At 44.4% G+C, this 20550-nt stretch overlaps 1 protein-coding gene across 2 annotated transcripts in view; it reads left to right on the top strand.

The window, feature by feature from the left end:
• Positions 1-20550, top strand: part of ddc (dopa decarboxylase) — a 113049-nt gene that overhangs the window by 46832 nt on the left and 45667 nt on the right. For both annotated transcript variants that reach the window (XM_052064750.1, XM_052064749.1), the window contains 2 exons: positions 14778-14845; positions 18672-18748. In XM_052064750.1, coding sequence (XP_051920710.1) covers positions 14778-14845; positions 18672-18748 — 145 coding nt within the window. The remainder of the gene's footprint in view (positions 1-14777; positions 14846-18671; positions 18749-20550) is intronic.

The following is a 20550-nucleotide window of genomic DNA, read 5'->3' as shown; positions in this document are numbered from 1 at the left end:
CCCATTATGGTCCCTCTTCCAGCGCCTCATCTTCTGTTCCCCATTGTCTGAGACATTCTCAGGGTCATCTGTTGGAGCCTTCTCCTTGATGTATTCATGGAGCTTGGATGTTTCATCATGGACAGTGGCTCTCACAGTCACTAGTCCCCGGCCTCCTTCTTTTCGGCTTGCATACAGTCTCAGGGTGCTGGATTTGGAAAGGAACCCTCCAAGCATGGTTAGGAGCTTTCGGGTCTTAACGTCCGTGGTCTGAATCTCTTCCTTTGGCCACCTTATTATTCCTGCAGGGTATCTGATCACTGGCACTTTATTGCCGTACTTATTCTTGCCGTTGAGCTGGCTTCTTAGGACTTGCCTCACTCGCTGGAGGTATTTGGCCGTAACCGCTTTCCTTGTTGCCCGTTCGAGGTTGCCATTGGCTTGTAGTATACCGAGGTACTTGTAGCTGTCCTCAATGTCTGCTATTGTTCCTTCAGGGAGTGAGACCCCTTCAGTGCGGACTACCATTCCTCTCTTAGTCACCATCCGACTACAATTCTCAAGCCCGAATGACATCCCGATGTCGCTGCTGTAGATCCTGGTTGTGTGGATCAGGGAGTCTACGTCCCTTTCGCTCTTAGCATACAGCTTTACGTCATCCATGTAGAGGAGGTGACTGATCGTAGCTCCATTTCTGAGGCGGTATCCATAGCCTGTCTTGGTGATTACTTGGCTGAGGGGGTTGAGTCCTATGCAGAACAGCAGCGGAGAGAGTGCATCACCTTGGCATATGCCACATTTGATGGCACTTGGGTAAGTGGCTTGCCATTGGCTTCAAGTGTAGTTTTCCAGATCCTCATCAAGTTCACAACGAAGGCTCTTAGGGTCCTATTCACCTTATACAACTCCAAGCATTCAGTGATCCAATGATGTGGCATCGAGTCATTGTAATCAATCCAGGCTGTGCACAGGTTGGTACGTCGGGACCTGCAGTCTTGTGCGACTGTTCTGTCAACCAGGAGCTGATGTTTGGCTCCGCTGGTATCTCTACCAATGTCCTTCTGTGCTTCGCTCATGTATTGATCCATGTGTCCACTTATCTTAGCCGCAATGATGCCTGACATGAGCTTCCATGTTGTGGAGAGACGGGTGATTGGCCGATAGTTGGATGGGACTGCACCCATCTTTCATGATCAGGATCGTTCGCCCTTCGGTTAGCCATCCTGGGTGAGTGCCATCCCTCAGCAGCTGGTTCATTTGTGCTGCTAGGCGGTCATGGAGTGCTGTGAGTTTCTTTAGCCAGTAGGTGTGGACCATGTCCAGGCCTGGCGCTGTCCAGTTCTTCATCTCTGAGACTCTTTCCTGTATGTCTGCCACTGTTATGGTAACTGGGTTCTGTTCAGGGAGGTTGCTGTGCTCCTCTCTCAGGGTCACCTGCCATTGTGCACTGCTGTTATGTGCAACCTCCTTCTCCCATATGCCTTTCCAGTATCTTTCAGTTTCCAGTCTTGGTGGGTCAGCTCTGTTGTTAGGACCCTGCCACTGAGCGTACACTTTCGCAGGTTGTGTTGCGAACAGCCTGTTTATTCGTCTGGCCTCATTCTCTTTCGTGTACCGCTGGAGCCTTTGTTTCAGGTATAGTCATCTGGATGTACACCTGGAGAATTGGCCTTTTCATCACACCTCTCTGGGCCTCCGTCATTTGACTCACATCTTTCCGAGCCGCCTTGGTCTTAGCCTCCAACCGTCTTTTCCATGGAGGACAACGTATCTCATGGCTTCCATGGTTGCTCTTATAGCCAAGCATCTCAAGGATTACTGATGCTGAAGCGTATATCAGCTCATTAGTTTTCGTGATCGTTACGGTAGGGATCGTGCTCAGTGCTGCATTCACACTTTCCATGAGACTTTCAGGTGGTACTTCACATAGCCGTTCTAATCGGTTTCTCGGTTGCCCAGCTTTCATTCTCGCCATGATCTTAGCTTTCAGCAATCCTCCTCTGATCTGACAGCCTGGGCCCATTCACCATGGAACCTGCGTTGTACCTCATAAATCTCAAGTTGTGACAGCAGTTGCCGTTTGTGGATGTTGGAACACTGAGCTATTAGTTGTTTCGTGGTCAACCGTGACTGTGGGTTTCGAAGTGACCATTTAGCCCACATTCTCTGCATGTAACCCCTCTGACTAGGGTTGCTTGAGTAGTAGCATTCCAACAGAGCCATGTTATCGCATCTCGCCCATCTCCGCTTTGTTCCAGTAGCCCATTTTTCATCAAGGTGCTCTGGTTCCCCAGTACCTGACGCAGACCTTGTTTGGCCGGGCGACGTCTGAGCCGGCATGTCATTAGTTTTATTGTCTCTCATAATTGTATGAGGTAGGCATTAGCGTGAAGGATCTTGCCCAAGGACCCACACTGGATGGTGTTATGTGCTCATTTTTGCCCCAAGCAGGATTCGAACCACCGTCTCCCGTATGCCAAACCGATGCCTTACCAACTGAGCTATCCAGACGCTCCATATATATATATATTCATTTTATTTTATACTTGGTTCGTATTTTTATTCTGTACTTTGAGTTTGAACAGATTTTTCAAAGATCATTAGGGCCCGAGCAACCGCTGGTATTATGATTATTAAGGCTTTAGCAGAAACCACTGTGAGGTTCCTATTGTTTTTGTAGAAATTATGCTGCTGATGATGATTATGATTTTTATTGTTTATTTTTATACACACACACACGCGCGCGCACACAAAAAGCTTTAGGGGGCCTAAACCTGCACGAAAACTCACCAAACTTTGCACACCCATGGGGCCTGGTGAAAATTATATTTTAAAATTGGTGTAAACGAGGAAAATATAATAATGTAGCGCTACCCAGAATGCAATAAATAAATACCCAGTCGCGGTACATTTGACCTAGTGCCACGAAAATTGGCAGGCATGGTAGCACCCCACGTTGCACAAAAAAGTGCATTTCACCATAGTGAGCCAGCCATAAGTGACCTATGAAATTTTGATGTCTAATTTTGCCCCATTTTTGCACATTTACCGGGGTCATAGTTTTGCACCCCTGATCTAGATAGGTGGTTCTTAACCTGTGTTCGATCTAACCCCAGGGGTTCGATGGAGCCTCTGCCATGGAGGTGAAGACACACCTGACTCAACATGTCAATTAGTTATGACCCGCCCGCTATCACTGGCTGCAGATGATCGCATTGCATTGACTGTCCAATCAGTGCTGCGGAAAATTTAGTTCGCTCAGTAGTGTTGGGGGAAGAGCGGCCTCCTCTTCCCCGCGTGTTCCTTGAATTTCGGACAAGGAGAATGTTGGTAATCCAAATAAAGGCTGGAGGCGATGAACAGTTCCTTCGAAGGGTTTACTTTATTTTTCTGCAGTTTGCGAATCTATTCGGGCTCCTGACGAGTCCATATTTGAATCAGGAAGCGTAAAAGAAACACATTCATGAGATTATATAGAGACAATATGATAATGAGAGGCAGGGAGGTACCCCTCTCATGCAAATCCCAGAAACAAAGAAAAGTAACATGTCATCTGACCCGGTGTGGCTGGAAGAAGTTGGGAGTGGTGAGGTGAGACCAGACCACCACTACCCACCATTTGGTGTGATGGCAGGAACATAGATACTTGAGATAACAGTTCCTCTTTTGATGTTAAACATGTCCTGTGGAGGGGGGCCCTAAAAGTGGTGGGGGTCGAGGGGCACTAAAGGTGATTGTAAACACAGTGAGCAGGAAATACCTTCAACAGCATTCTACATTGTTTCTTTCAAGTGTCTGAACAAACACAACTAACAGAGAGGAATAACAACTTAACCATCAAACCTAATTAAGAAGAGAGGAATAATACAAGAGTATTCCAATTCTAGGAAATGATTGTTACAAGGACGCCAAGTTATGCTGTGGGCAAGGGAAGGTTATACAGCAGTGGTCCTCAACTAGAAAGGCTGTCGGTCCACTTTTTTTTTTTTTTTTATAAGACCAAGGCCCGGTCCCATGCACGGCGGTCATGGGGAGAAGGGCTATATGCCAATTTAGTACGGTCAAGCCAAGCTTATACAAATCAACACTCCTCACAAACAAACAATAATGGGGTGCATGAAAATAACAATTATTACAGTAGAGGAACTGTTTTATATGTTTAAGTTGTGCCTGCTTAATAATAGAAATAGCCCCTTTAGGGAAATAAGACATTTTTACTTTAACTTTGTTAAACGTAGTTGTCTTTTTTCCCCTTAATTTAACAAAAGCAAAACAAAATACTCATTTTACCAAAATAAATACTAAAGATGAAAACAAAAATATTATTTTCATTTGTACAATTCCCCTTTTCACATCCCCTCTGAAATCACTGAAAAATATATCAGAAGAGGAGTTAAGAACCATTTTAAATACTGACACAAGGGAGCACAGGAATGTGCAGTGCTGTTCTTCCACTCAAGGTGAATGCAATGTCTGAGGCATGCAAATATTATTTGAGGACGCCATTGGGATGTTCATTTAACATGTTGCGGTGTTCTGCCGTTAAACAGCTGCAAAGATCCCCGGGTAGACGGGAGCAAAACTGCACACAATCGAAACCTCCCGCGATTCGTCTTGTCTAATTGTCTGTGTGCGGCTCTCCTGTGCTGAAGCTGTGAGCACACTGTGGCGTCGCGCATGCGTCTGTTTCCGGACAGAATCATTCATTTTGAATGCGTGACGCTTATGTATGGGCACACCTTAAGTTCTGAGGAGCCAATCAGCGCCTCGTTATCGCCAACATGCCCTGCTCAGCCATGAGCATTAGCCAGTTCGTCAAACATTATACACACAGTCGCGCTGCAGCATCCTCTGCAATACATCTGTTCGTGCATGCAAATAATAAAACGGATAATTTTAACAAGCGATCGCGGTAATGCGCAGATTACAGTCCAAAAATATAAAATGTATAACGTAAAAATCACTTTATAATTTATTATTTTATACAATTTGCCGAGGGTCCGGACAGAGGAGGTGAATCGCGGTCGCCAGTTGAGGAAGACGGTTATACAGCATGACTAAATATGAGCAGAATACAGAATTCAGTAGTCAACGTCTGACTGTCGTGATTGTACGTTGTGTGATTTTTGTTTAGAATGTTTTAATACATGGTTACTATGTTGAGAGAAAAAAAAAAGTGGTCGGACGAGTATGTACCACATGGATTCACATGCATCACCGAACGTGATGGGACCCAGCATTCTATCTGCATGATTTGTAATACCAAGTTAAGCAACTCTAGCCTCGCACCGGCAAAACTGAAGGAACACTTCTTGAATCGGATTTTTATTTTTGCCCCTAGTGATTGTAATATAGTGCAGGGCAATGCCTCTAGTGGTGGAAGTATTGTATTACAGTACAGTGCCCCGAGTGGCGGAAGTAGTTAGAACCACCCAAAAAGTCAGTGGGGTAGCCATTTTGATTCATAACAGTGGAGAGGTGTGATCACATCCACTTCCATCTTCTTTTGTTTGACACATTCAGGCACAATCTGTAAGTATATTTGTACATATTACTCTTTGTTGTGCACGTTATTTATTGTCATATATAAATATTTAATCAGTTAATCTCTGTAGATACCATAGAATTGTTGAATAAGTTAGAGAATAAGGCTGTTACATGAATGTCTAATGTCATTTCATATGTATAATTGGATGTTATACAAACGTTCGTGTTGTGTTTCCGTTTGTGTACAGTTTTACAAGAAATACTTAAAAAAAAAAAACCAAACAGTCGATTCTCATCTTCGTGTTTTTATTGAAGGATTGTTTAGCTCGCTGTTTACGCCATGCTCTCATGTCAAACGCATGGCTTGGGCAGAAGACGAAGGGTTCAGTGAATGGGCAAGTGAACTGGTTGGGTGTGGTACCTCTAACAAGGTTAAGAACCACTGATCTAGACAATTTGTCCAATTGACTTCAAACTTTGGCTCTACAATGTTCAGACCTGGGACAAATATAGTGACTATAAACTGTATATATTTTTTTGTTTTTGAAATAACTATATGACAGGGCAGAGAATTAAATATGAGTCCTTCACCACAAAAGAGGAAATCCCTCAAATGTCCCCTGCATATGCTCCAAAAAATCTCAATGTCTATTAACAATCATGACCTGAAGACATTTTATAATTAGTTTCTATACTGTTATACGTATAGCACCACTTTGTGATGACTGGAAATAATTTTTTTACATTTTAAACATACTACACGCAGCATGTTGAATATATCCAACTTAAGAGTCTCAAGATGTTGACCTTGCTGAACATCGAAATTTGTGACTTTTTGGCAAAGAGTGTGGCCATTACAGTGCTGCAAACCCTGTTGATTCAACATGACAATAAGCGTTACTCTAACTGACCCAGGTGATTCTATCTTTTCCAAATGTCACTTATTTCATAAAAGTCGAGGCCTGAAGAAATCTACAAATGTATTTTTCATCTTAGTGGTAGCGCCACCTACTGGCTGAAGGAAATAACTGCTTTATTCTTTTATGTTTTTCTCATAACTGGTTAACCAGATCTACTTGATATTTGTTCTATATTACTTGCTTTCAGCCCTTCATGATTTTAAAATGTGTGCAAATTAGGGAAATAAACTATGTTAATTTTGTTAGGACTCGGATAAACCGAGTTTGGTGGGGATCCAAAAACGTAGACAAAAACAAGGTCTCCGAAGGAAAGAAGACAATTTAATGTCTCAATCGCACTGAAAATAAGGCGAGAACATAAAGCGCTGGTCCACAATAAGGACCAGGAGGTAAATCCAGGGTAACAAAAAGTGCTTGCACAAAAGAGCAAGGAAAAAATAAAGCCCGCAAAATATGAACGAAAAACAATGTTACACCTGTACATCTGGCACAAAAAGCCAGATCATCAAAACAAAACAGTACTTACTCAAAACTGGGTACCGAGAACTATAACGCGAAATCACGACGAGGTCAAAAGCCACTACGTCAAAGAACAGTGAAGATAGCAATGCCATAGACCAGGGGTGCCCAAACATTTTGGACCGAAGATCTACTTTTCGATCAACTAACCTCCCGGGATCTACCCTTACCAGCATGCGCGCGCACACGCACACCATGATGAGAAACAGCCTGAAACTGAGGCATCCGATACACTTTTGCAGCCTGTTAACAATTGTAGCTCACACGTACAGTTTTAAAGTGCTTCCCTGGGCCCTCCTCGATTCCTATTCTTTGCCCGTGCCCTCGGTGAATTGTACACGAAGCAAACTCTGAATGAGAATAATGACGATAATTGCAGACTGCTGAGCGCAAACAACTTCCGGTGACGTAATCACGCACCATCGTAAATTCAAGATTTACCTGCTTTATTTTATTTTTAATTTTTTTTGTGTGTGTGAAAATGAGACTGATCGGATGATTAGGGTGCAGCGTACATTAACACAAAACATATATATTACTAGCATGTACAAAGACACACAAATGGTTGTTTTTTGTTTTTTTTCTCCTCGACACTCCTCGGATCGACTGGGGACCTGTCTTAGATCTACCGGTAGATCAGGATCTACCTAATGGGCACCCCTGCCATAGACAATACAGTGCACTCCGCTTAATAGAACACCATTGGGCCGAAGCGCTTCTGTTCTACTAAGCGGAGTTTCTATTAACCGGAGACACTTTATTAGGTACACCTTCAGACACGTCGACGACCAAGTTATGCACGCAGAAAAACCCCTGCTGACGAGTTAGAAGAGATATTTCGACTGTGGACGTCCATATCTTTAATCAAACAACAAAACAACAACTTTAATCAACTTCAGTCAAACATCTCAAATCACGAGAAAAATTTCGTTACTTTTGTCTGGAAACAGGAGTCCGTAATTTTGCGGTTGACTTCCCTCTCAATGCGCTGGATAAGAGGGAAGTCCTGGAAACCGCGGGCGTACCTTCTGAGAATCCGGCAATGCATCGTATCGTCTGAGTATGTCCTTCTTATCCGCAGGTGATAGCCCTCGTCTCTTGAATGAAGTTGAAGACATTGTGACGTGCGTGTGTCTATGTATGGAGTGACGCGTGCTACCTGTTACTGTATACGGCTAGAACTACCGCGTTTTCTCGCGATAGTGGTACAGTATCGCGATAGCTACACTTCGAAAACCACGAGTTTGCAATGTTCATTGCTCACTGCCTGTTCTATTAAGCGGAGATCTGTTCTACTAAGCGGAGTATCTTTATAGGAAATTGCATTAGGCAAATCCGTTCCAGAGCCTTTTGCTCTATTAAGCGGATTACTCTATTAACCGGTGTTCTATTAAGCGGAGTGCACTGTACTCCCACAACAGGTGAATGGTGGAGGAGTCCTTAAATGCTGAGTCTGAATTATAGATTCTGAGATTATAGATTGGCAGCAGGTGTGCCAGAAAGTCCGCTCATGCCACCTGCTGGCCAGACCGCAAAACCGAAACATGACAAATTTTGAAGGTCTAAACATGCACTAAAACTCCTGAAACTTTGTAGACACATCAGGGTGGGGAAAGTCAACAATATTTTAATAGTTCATTGTGCAATTTTTGAAAAATGGCTACTAGCATGCCCTAAACCCCTCCGTGAGCTGTCACCTGACCGTGGTGGAGGGGTTTGTGTGTCCCAATGATCCGAGGAGCTAAGTTGTCTGGGGCTTTACGCCCTTGGTAGGGTCACCCATGGCAAACAGGTCCGAGTTGAGGGACCAGCCAAAGCACGGCTCAAAAGCCCCTTATGATGAATATAATCAATCGCACTCAGTTTCACTTGCCCGGACGCGGGTCACCGGGGCCCCCCTCTGGATCCAGGCCTGGAGGTGGGGCTCGTTGGCGAGCGCCTGGTGGCCGGGCCGACACCCATGGGGCCCGGCCGGGCTCAGCCCGAAGAGGCAACGTGGGTCTCATGGTCTCACCACCCATGGGAGGGGCCAAAGGGGTTGGGTCAATTGTGAGCTGGGCGGCAGCCAAAGGCGGGGACCCTGGCGGTCCGATCCTCGGCTGCAGAAGCTAGCTCTTGGGACATGGAATGTCACCTCTCTGGCAGGGAAGGAGCCCGAGCCGGTGTGCGAGGCAGAGAAGTTCCGACTGGATATAGTCGGACTTGCCTCCTCACATAGTCTGGGTTCTGGCACCAGTTCTCTCGAGAGGGGTTGGACTCTCTTCCACTCTGGAGTTGCTCACGGTGAGAGGCGCAGTGCAGGTGTGGGCATACTCATGGCCCCCCGGCTCAGTGCCTGTACATTGGGGTTCACACCGGTGGACGAGAGGGTTGCATCCCTCCGCCTGCGGGTGGGGGGACGGGTCCTGACTGTTGTTTGTGCATATGCACCAAACAGCAGCTCAGCGTACCCACCCTTTTGTCCATAACGAACACCTTGTTAAAACATAAGGGTGTCCATATGTGCACTTGGCACTAGGAACACCTAGGCCGTAGTTCGATGATCGACTTTGTGGTTGCATCGTCGGATTTGCGGCCGCATGTTTTGGACACTCGGGTGAAGAGAGGTGCTGAGCTGTCAACTGATCACCACCTGGTGGTGAGTAGGCTCCGATGGTGGGGGAAGATGCCGGTCCGTCCTGGCAGACCCAAAGTATTGTGAGGGTTTGTTGGGAGCGTCTGGCGGAATCCCCTGTCAGAAACAGTTTCAACTCCCATCTCCGGCAGAGCTTTTCCCATGTCCCGGGGGTCGCGGGGGACATTGGGTCCGAGTGGACCATGTTCCGTGCCTCTATTGTTGAGGCGGCCAATCTGAGTTGTGGACATAAGGTGGTTGGTTCCTGTCGTGGCGGCAACCCCTGTGCTCGCTGGTGGACACCAGCAGTAAGGGATACCGTCAAGCTGAAGGAGTCCTGTCGGGCCTTTATGGCCTGTGGGACCCCAAAGGCAGCTGACGGGTATCGACTGGCCAAGCGTAACGCAGCTTCGGTGGTCGCTGAGTCAAAAACCCGGGTGTGGGAAGAGTTCGGTGAGGCCATGGAAGCCGACTTCCGGACTGCTTCGAGGAAATTCTGGTCCACCATCCGACGTCTCATGAGGGGGAAGCAGTGCACCACTAACACTGTGTACAGTGGGGATGGGGAGCTGCTGACTTCGACTTGGGACATTGTGAACCGGTGGGCAGAGTACTTCGGAGACCTCCTCAACTCCACCAACACGCCTTCCTTGGAGGAAGCAGAGTCTGAGGACCCTGAGGGGGGCTCTCCTATCTCTGTGGTTAAAGTCACCGATGTGGTTAAAAAGCTCCTCGGTGGCAAGGCCCCAAGGGTGAATGAGATCCGCCCGGAGTTCCTCAAGGCTCTAGATGTTGTGGGGCTGATTCTGTTCATAACCTTTATGGACAGAATTTCTAGGCGCAGCCGAAGCGTTGAGGTGGTCCGTTTTGGTGGCCTCAGTATTGCATCTCTGCTTTTTGCAGATGATGTGGTACTGTTGGCTCCTTCAAGCAGGGCTCTCCAACTCTCACTGGAGCGTTGCACATCAGAGTGTGAAGCGGTTGGGATGAGAATCAGCACCTCCAAATCTGAAACAATGGTTCTCAGTCGGAAAAGGGTGGAGTGCCCCCTCCGGGTCGGGGAGGAGATCTTACCCCAAGTGGAGGAGTTTAAGAATCTTGGGGTCTTGTTCACGAATGAGGGCAGAAGGGAGCGAGAGATCGACAGGCGGATCGGTGCAGCATCTGCTGTGATGCGGACGCTGTATCGGTCTGTCGTGGTAAAGAAGGAGCTGAGCCAAAGAGCGAAGCTCTCAATTTACCAGTTGATCTACGTTCCAACCCTCATCTATAGTCATGAGCTATGGGTCGTGACCGAAAGAACGAGATCCCGGATACAAGAGTCCGAAATGAATTTTCTCCGCAGGGTGTCCGGGCTCTCCCTTAGAGATAAGGTGAGAAACTCGGTCATCTGGGAGGGGCTCAGATTCGAGCCACTTCTCCTCCACATTGAGAGGAGCCAGATGAGGTGGCTTGGGCATTTGATTCTGATGCCTCCTGAACGCCTCCCTGGTGAGGTGTTCCGGGCATGTCCCACCGGGAGGAGACCCCAGAGGAAGACCCAGGACACACTGGAAAGACTATGTCACCCGGCTGGCCTGGAAAGGCCTCGGGATTCCCCGGGCAGAGCTAGAAGAGGGAAGTCTGGGCTTCCCCGCTAAAGCTGTTTCCCCCGCGACCTGGCCCCGGATAAGCGGTAGAAGATGGATGGATGGATGGATGGATGCCGCGTCCTAAACGTTTTTCATGCAGCCCCGTTTGTGTCTACAAAAATTTTGTGGTGTATGTAACAGTCAAAGACCTAAAAAGTTTATCTGGGAGCCACATGCTAGACCTAATGGGAAGTGTACCATTTTGAATTTACTTTCGAAATCATCATTACCATGTTCTTTTTTGGGGGTGTATTACTGCTAGTAACTGTTTTCTTTGCACATTTTCAATAAATTCTCCCCCAAATTTTCCAAATTTGGATGGAAAACCCATTTTTGACATTGACATAAAAACCCCTGCTATCCTGCTAAATGTGGATTGAATCATCACTGGCAAGTGACACCGCCATTGCCACTGACCTTTTGGTGGGTTACGTTTTGTACATGACCTGTTGCTAAACAACAAAGGTTATGATTCGAGACATATGGGACGTTTCTATTTTAAGCGGAACAGCATTACAGGCTTTACACTATTGATGAAATGTGCAGACCAATTACAGTTTAGCCATCGCGCATAACTGCATGACTCGGCCAATCAAGTGTGCATCTTAGAAAGTAAAATCAGTCACTGTCGCACATCAGACAATTCAGAGAAAAGAGCATGGAAGTTCAGTAAAAGATGGAGAAAGGGAGTAAGTTTAAAAAATGGCCAAAAAAGAAAGAGAATATTTGGAACAAATGGTACTCTAAAGTGTTTTGTTGTTGTTTTATTTTTTTATATGTACTTGCCACTAAATTCTCACTGGGAGCACCCATGCAAATGAGTGATTATCAAATGTCATTATGAACATGAACATCACGCTTTTGAACAAACAATCTCGAATACTGTTAAGTTAAAGATATGTTCATTTAAAATGTCATTTTTATGAGACTTCACTGTTGTGTCAAGATGCGAAGCAGAAAAGGTGAAACCCTCTCTTTATTTTTCTTAAATACTTTAGTTGAACGCACACATTTTCACTTTTTATGTATTGTTCTGAATTGGAAATGCTGCCATACTTTTAGTCCTAAAAATAAATTTATAGTTTCACAAATTCTGACAAACTTGTTTTGTTCAGTGATATTTGACAATAATAAATGTTTTTTTTTCAATTGAATTAATTCGATTTCACAGAGGTATTGATTGCAAGCAGATGGAGATACAGCAACTGGTCTACTTTAATATAGATCACAAAATAAGTCCATCTGGACTGCAATTTTAGTTGAATACCGCTTGTAAAAAAAGGCTGCACAACCATGCACACAACCTTATTAGAGCTGAGGACTTGATAATGACTTGTGTTTAACATTTATGTCGTCTTGATTTGAGTCTTTGGTCATTAACATGTGGTCATTAACATGTAATACGGTGCAAATCTAGTTCACGTAACTTTAACATTCCATAGTTTACACCTTCATCACATTATGATGCATCACATAATGCTATTTATCATAATCCACCTTATGCAGAACATTGTTTCACTCTACTAATTGTTTCACTCTACTAATCTACTAATTTGCGTACTTCTTGTGCATGCTGCTGCTATTACCATAACTTCTTGTTGATGACATGGTTGTAAAATGAACTTGCTAAAAATATGTTTTCTTTCTGGCTGGTGTCGTGTTGAATATTTCTACAGTTGCTTTGTATTTGTTTGGCTGCGATCGTACTCCGGCAGTCATCTGAACTAGAAGAAAGTGCTTTGACCTGTTTTCCTGAATGCGGAAGCTGGTTGTGCATAACTCCTACTTATCCATTTATCAGAAATTGTACCTGATGAAAATGCCAAGTGGCGACTAACCCTGGAAAACCACGAACCACAGTGGTTGGTGAGCAAAAAAAGCTAATGTCAACAGTGACTCTACCATTTAAATACTCGGTCCAAATCAGGAAACACAGACGCATGCACCCATACAAATATTATCGTGGCATTAAATAATATAATCTTTACGTCAATATGTGTGTGTGAAATATCACTCGCCACATGAAAGCAAACACTTGATTGTGTTCTGACCATATCCTGTTGCTTTGTTCCTGTTTGATGTTCCCTGACGTTAATGTCAAGTAGGAGGAGCATCAGAGAGACAAACAATCGTCACTGTGTCTGCTTTTACTGGCATCGAGGCTGCTGCCAAGCTGTGCAGATACGAAGCGATAAGGCTGGAGTGATTTCCTGGGGCGGCGTTCGACCTTTAAATATCACTCTTTTATTAGACACACATGTTCAAACATTGGAAGGACTTGTTTTTATAAAGAAACAGTGGACACAGACAAATACCGTATGTGAGCTGTTTAGTCATATTTTATGGAAGGTCTGCATATATAGTAGTGTGAGAGGTTAAAAAAAAGGAAAACGCCTTTTGTGGATGATAGATGGTTGGTTGCCAGGGGTGATGGACTAATAAGCATCAGGTGGCATGGCAACTGTCTGTCGCACATTGTTTCCATTTACTGCGGATCTTATTGCATTTGGTGAGGGAGGGGGAGGATATTACAAAAGATAGGCCAAAAAGATAGAGACAGATTTTTTTTAAAAAGTGTGTGTGTTACTTTGAATAAATTATCGCTGCGAATCTGAATAAAGCCTCGCTGCATAAGAAGTATTTACTGCCTTCACTGTTGGAGCAATTTAGTAAAGGTTGTAACGACTGAAGTCTGTATTCTGCTCATATTCAGTCATGCTGAATAACTTTCCCATGCCCGCAGTGTAGGTTGGCATCCATGTAACAATCATCACCTAGAATTGGAATACTCCCTGCTGAAGACGCACAAACTTTGGAATGGGCCAAGCTGAGAATAGTTAGTGAAACGAAAGTTATGATATCACACTAGCGCCCCGGTACCGCCCTTCTGATGGTATAAAAATTATGTGAGTCTTTTCCTGCTTCGCACTCGTGACGTGCAGCCATTGTCTGTAATTCACGGGTGCCCGGAATATTCCGTTATTAAAAGCTTCGAAGGAACTGTTCATCGCCTCCAGCCTTTATTTGAATTACCAACATTCTCCTCGTCAGAAATTCAACAAACACGCGGGGAAGAGGAGGCCGCTCTTCCCCCAACAACATGTAAAGATTAGGATGGAGGCAACTATTCACTTAAAATCTATTGCAAACTTTTAAGCTATTTTAATATTTAGTTGATTCTTGATGCTATCATCGAACCATACCTGTAAAATTTTTCCCTGTATTTTATGTTTTTTTTAATCATTTCAAATCATGTACGGTGTATTACAACTTTTATATGGGGGAAAAACAACAACAAAAGACCATTTTGGCTCAAATCCAGATCATCTCACCTGCTGGTAGCCAACGACAATGCCATCGTCGATTGCTACTATTGTCACGGCAAACCAGCAAAAGTAAATCCCTAACCAGTAAAAAGCAAATCCTCAATCGTGTTTTTTTTTTCCATCGCTGCGTACGGTCGGATTGATAAAGCATGATGTGCGCATCCGCGGTAAGCCGTTTTATGGGTTTTTGTTGCTTTGTAAGGGGAATCGTAATCATTTATAAGGACAGGTATTAGCCTGGGTTGACAGGTATGTTGAACGTTTCCAGAAAGTCTGATGATGGTCGCTTCCTCTGTTTCAGTTTGCTGATTCTTTCAACTTGAACCCACACAAATGGCTGTTGGTCAACTTTGACTGCTCTGCCATGTGGTAAGGTGTCCTCATCATCATAAATTTAAAACAAATGTTCAAGAATGCAATATTTGGAGGGCACGTGTTTGAAGGCTGACAGGCTGAATTTAAAAAAAAGTGGAGTGACTTGGTTGTCTGGAATAGTAGTAATACTCAATAGAAGTAGTCGGTCCTGAAAACCTGGACTCACCCCCACTCACCCTTTTTTAATATGCTTATATTTACATTTATTCATATACTTGTTGTCTTGTACTTTCTCCCTTTGATAATTTTGCTGCTGTAAATTGGGAATTTCTCCATTGTGAGACAAATAAAGGATTTCTTATCTTATTTTATCTCAATATTACTGAGTGGTGTTATGTAGAAGTAGCAAATAGTAGTAGTTGTCGTACTAAGTACTCGTACTTGGTTGTAGTCTTAGTACTTAGTCGTAGTTGGTTGCTTAAATATAGTAGTAGTACGTAGTAGTCATAGTACTACTTTGCAGTATTTAGTAGTAGTTGTAATTGTAGTAGTACTAGAAGTATTCAGAATCACTAGAAGCAGTATTTTGTAGTAGTCATAGTCGTAGTACCGTATTTTCACGACTATAAGGCACCATTAAGTCTTAAATTTTTCCAAAATGGACAGGAGCCTTATAATGCAGAGCGCCTAGTGTATGAGCCGAGTGCCAAAGCATGACTGAGAGCACTTCTGGCCGACACGCTGTTTATATAGAGAAAAGGCGGAGTGAGTGACGACAGGCATGCGGAAGTCCGCCAATGAGTGAAGGGTGGGCGTATAAGAGGAAGCTAATGCCAGGCCCCTAGCAGGTACCAGTCGCCAATGAGTGAAGGGTGGGCGTGTAAGAGGACGCTAAAGGCCCCCCCCCTAGCAGGTACCAGTAGCCAATGAGTGAAGGGTGAGCGTGTAAGAGGTGAAGAGAAAGACGTGAGTACATTGTAAAATGGCTAAATAAAGTACAACCGAACTCAGTTTTGTTTCCGTTGCCTTTTTAAAAATGTGTTTCTAGTGTGCGTGCATGCATGCCGTATGTTTAAGCTGGCGTATGTTTTACCATGCCTGGCTGCGCTCAATAATACAGTGCATTTTGTGTATGTGTCAAACATAGAAATAGTACCCGTTACTGAGACTGCGCCCAACAATACGGTGCGCCGAATGGTCGTGAAAATACGGTACTTAGTGGAAATAGTAGTAGTAGTAGTACTTTGTAGTAGTAGTAGGAATTACCATTTATTCTCAGTTGTAGCAGTACCTTAAAAGTAGAACTTAGTAGTAGTACTAGTAATAATATTTAGTAGTAGTGCATTGTAGTAATATTACTTTGTGGTACTAGTGGCGAGAGTCGTAATTAATAGTAGTACAGTACTTGGTTAGCAGTACTCAGTAGTAGTCGTAGTATGTAGTAGCAGTAGCAATGATACCTAATACCTAGTGGTAGGACTAATTTTCATAGTTCATAGTAGTAATTGGTAGCAGTATTATGAGTAGTTGTTGTTGTTGTAGTAGCGGTAAACAGTAGAAATAATAGTATTAGGAGTCCTTAATAATACACTCAATCCAGCAACTCACCCCACTTGGTTACACCTACATCGACAAGCCCCATCTCACTAGCGGTGGGGTGGCCTCAGTCCATAAAACAGAGTTTAAAATCAGCACTATATCCACCTTACCCACTGATTCCTTTGAACATATCACCTTCAAATTCCCTGGCCCCACACACCTGGTCATTGTTGTCATTTACCATCCCCCGAAGTTCAACCCATCATTTTTCTCAGACTTCTCCGATTTTGTCACACAGCTCTCACCTATCTCAACTTTCACTCTGCTCCTTGGAGACTTGAACTTCCATATCGACAACACCAACTGCAAACATTCCTCTGAATTTCTTGACCTTTTGGACTGCCTTAACTTCACTCAACATGTCAACTTCCCGACCCATACCCATGGCCACACTCTGGACTTGGTCTGTTCTACCAGTCTCACCATCGAAAAACTCTCGAGCACCAACCTCCGATCACCTGGCTATCACTTTGGACCTTCACCTCCCTACCCCTCTTCCCAAGGAAAAGAGCACCATATCATTCAGAAACCTCAAATCCATCTCCCTGACTCTTCTACCTCCGTCTTCAACAACCTGTCCATATTACCTCCTCCACTGTCCCATGACCCCACTGTTCTCACCAACTACTACAACAGCACTCTCATCTTGTTTCAATCAACTCGTCCCCATCAAAACCAAATATGTCTCCTTCACTCGCCCAAACTCCACAAACTTAAAACCCGAAAACGCGTCCTCGAAAGACTCTGTAAAATATCTTGTTTAACTGTTCATCTCCTCGCCTACACCGATCACATTCAATTATGCAAGACCACACTCAACTCCAGCCGTTCCGCCTACTACTCCAACCTTATCCACACCGACTCCAACAACTAAAAGGCTCTCTTCTTTACCGTCAACAAACTCCTCAAACCCAGCGACAATATTTCAACCTCTTTTACCGTCGACAAATGCAATTCATTCCTATCCTACTTTCAATCCAAAATCGACATACTCTACAGTTCACTCAACCACCTCACCCGTCGCCCCTCATCTTCCTACCAGCATTCATCACTCCAACTACTCCACCTCTCTCCGAATTCACACCTATTTTCATAGCCGAACTCATCAACATCTCAACAATGAATTCCTCAACCTGCACACTGGATCCCATCACATCTTCCTTCGTCAAGCACTGCTTTCTCGCTATCTCCCACCTCATCATGAACATTGTCAACTCCTCCCTCAACTTTGCCTATGTCCCTTCCTCACTCAAACTGGCTGCTGTAACCCTCATCATCAAAAAAAAAGAAAAAAAGACTCAACCCTGATCAATCATGAGCAACATTCAACCCATCTCCAACCTCCCCTTTCTGTCCAAAGTCAAAGAACGTTCCGTCACATCTCAAATGAAAAACCTACTTAGACAATAACCAACTCTTCGAACAATTTCAATCTGGATTCCGCACACAACACTGAAACGGCTCTGACTCCGGCCTACTTTCCATCCTCATCCTTCTTGACCTTACAGCTGCCTTCGACAACATCAAACACTCCATCCTAATCTCTCACCGGCAACCCCTAAACATCACCGACAAAGTCCTTACCTGGCTCCGCTCATATCTCACAGACAGGATACAATTCATACACATCAACAACTGCTCTTCCGACAGTGCCCCACTGTCCCAGTGTCCCCCAGGGTCCTGTGCTTGGTCCTCTTCTTTTCATTTTCTACTTTCTACCCCTCGGCCAATTCATACGTCATCATGGTCTCCAGTTCCACTGCTACGCTGATAATGTCCAATTATACATCTCCATCAAATCATTTACCACAACAACCCACACCACCCTGTTTAACTGTCTTTCAGATATCAAATCCTTGATGCAAACAAACTTTCTCATCTTAACTGCACAAAATCTCCATTGCTAATAATTGGTCCTCGGCCCCTCACCCAAATAGCTTCCAACTTTAACCTCACTATCGACAACTGCATCGACCGAGCCTTCTCTGTCGCCGGCTCCACCCCCTGGAACTCTTGACCACAACATATCCGTCACTGTACTGACCTCCAATCCTTTAAATCATCTCTTAAAACTCACCTGTTCCGCAATGCTTTTAACGCCTTTTAATTTCTTTTACCCATTTTTGATTTGTTTTGTTCATCTAAATATGTTTTTTGTAAATCATGTATGCTTATCTCTAAGTGTACATTTTAATCCTGTGTTTTAAGCTCTTGTAAAGTGTATTTGAGTATGATGAAAAGCACTTTCAAATAAAATTATTATTATTAATATTACTAACAGGGTGAAGAAGAGGCAGGACATGATTGGAGCCTTCAAAGTAGAACCACTCTACCTCAGACATGAAAACCAGGAGTCAGGTAGGTTCATTTCACCTGAATTGGAGTATGTGCTAAATACAAAAATTGTCAAATTAGGTCAATTAATCCACATCAGAAACCAATAATCCTTCTACGAGAAAAAAAAAAGGTGTTCAAATCAAATTCCTATACTGTACAACAGCACCCCCAAACCCCGGGCCGCGGACCGGTCAGTGGACCATTCGGTACAGGACTGCACAGAAAGCATGAATGAGATGTCTGATATTGGTCCATATCAACGAAGCAACCCGAAACAGACATTGCAATGACACGCTGGACAAGGCTACCTAATATTTCGGAATGAATACATCCATGTATTTGATGGCTGATACATCCATCCATTATCCAAAACGCTTATCCTTACGAAGATCACTGGTGTGCTGGAGCCTTTCCTATCTTCTCCGGGCAGAAGGAAGGGAACACTGAACTGGTTGCCAGCCAGTCACATGGCACACATTGACGAACAACCACTCGCACTCAAAATCAAATCCAGGCACAATATAGAGAGTTTGCACTATGCATGTTTTTTGAACGAGGGAGAAAACTGGAGTGCCTAAAGAAAACAGAGAGACACACACAGGGAGGACATGAAAACTCACGGGAATATACAGTATATTTATATTAACTGCTAAAAAATATTGATGGGCACATTTTAACAGCATAATGAAACTCCAACCGCGACCCTAGTGAGGATCAAGCGGTACGGAAGATGAATGAATGAATGAATGAAACTCCAAGTCTTCCCTTTATCACCTTTCTGTGATGCGCCACTATAGGTTACTCAACTCAACTTTATAGAGCACTTTCAAACAGCCATCGCTGCATGCGAAGTGCTGTACATGGAGCAACTAACATATATGCAACAATAAATCTGTAACAAAATGGTAGAAAGCACCAAACAGTAAAATTAAGATAAAATCTGAGTCATGCTGAGTCAAAGAGTAAAAGTGTGTTTTGAGGCAGGTTTTAAAGATCGGCAGCCCCCTTGGCTTGAATATTCAGTGGGAGGTCATTCCAGAGAGAGGGACCAGCAACGGAAAAGGCTCAATCCCCTCTGAGCTTCTGTTTAGTTCTTGGTACTTCTAATAATGTCTGGTCCACAGACGTGGTATAGGGGGCTCTGGGTAGAGGTAGTACCTTTTGATGTCTGGCTGTTGCACCCAGAAAAGGTGGACAGGCATCACTGGGCATCACTGGGCCTCACCTATCTCCTAAATCTCTCACATGTGGCTCCAAGCGCCATACCCCGGGCAACGGCTTCAACAGGCCGGCTGAACCATGTGAGGGGAGTGATGTTGACACTGCATCACTGGGCGGAGGAACTTTTTTTGGAAGTCAACGGCCAGAGCGGAAGGGCTCCATGTAGAACCCAACGGTCATGTGTCCTGGGTCAAGGCGAGCCACCAAGTACCGGGGGATATCGGCTGTGGCCAACGGCTTGGAGAGGAGATGAGCACCACCAGGTCTAACTGCCCAAGAATCGCCATGATGAAGACTACAACCAAAGATTCCATACCGGCTCGGTCGACGCCCGGGTTAACAAGGACCGCGTCTACCGTTACATATCAGGGCGGAGACGATAAGTATGCGACTGGTAATGACAACAACAGAAGCAAGCTACGATCCAGAGAAAACATAACGATTGGCACATGGAATGTAAGAACATTACACCAAGATGGGAAACTGGAAGAACTAGTCCATGAGATGGACAGGTATCACTGGAACCTTCTAGGCCTGTGCGAAGTGAGATGGAAAAACATCGGGGAAATGTCAACGTAGGAAGGACACAAGCTGTATTATAT

This window comes from Hippocampus zosterae, chromosome 5 (genome assembly GCF_025434085.1).
Source record: "Hippocampus zosterae strain Florida chromosome 5, ASM2543408v3, whole genome shotgun sequence".
NCBI classification, from domain to species: domain Eukaryota; kingdom Metazoa; phylum Chordata; class Actinopteri; order Syngnathiformes; family Syngnathidae; genus Hippocampus; species Hippocampus zosterae.
This window is presented reverse-complemented; position numbering and strand designations above follow the sequence as displayed.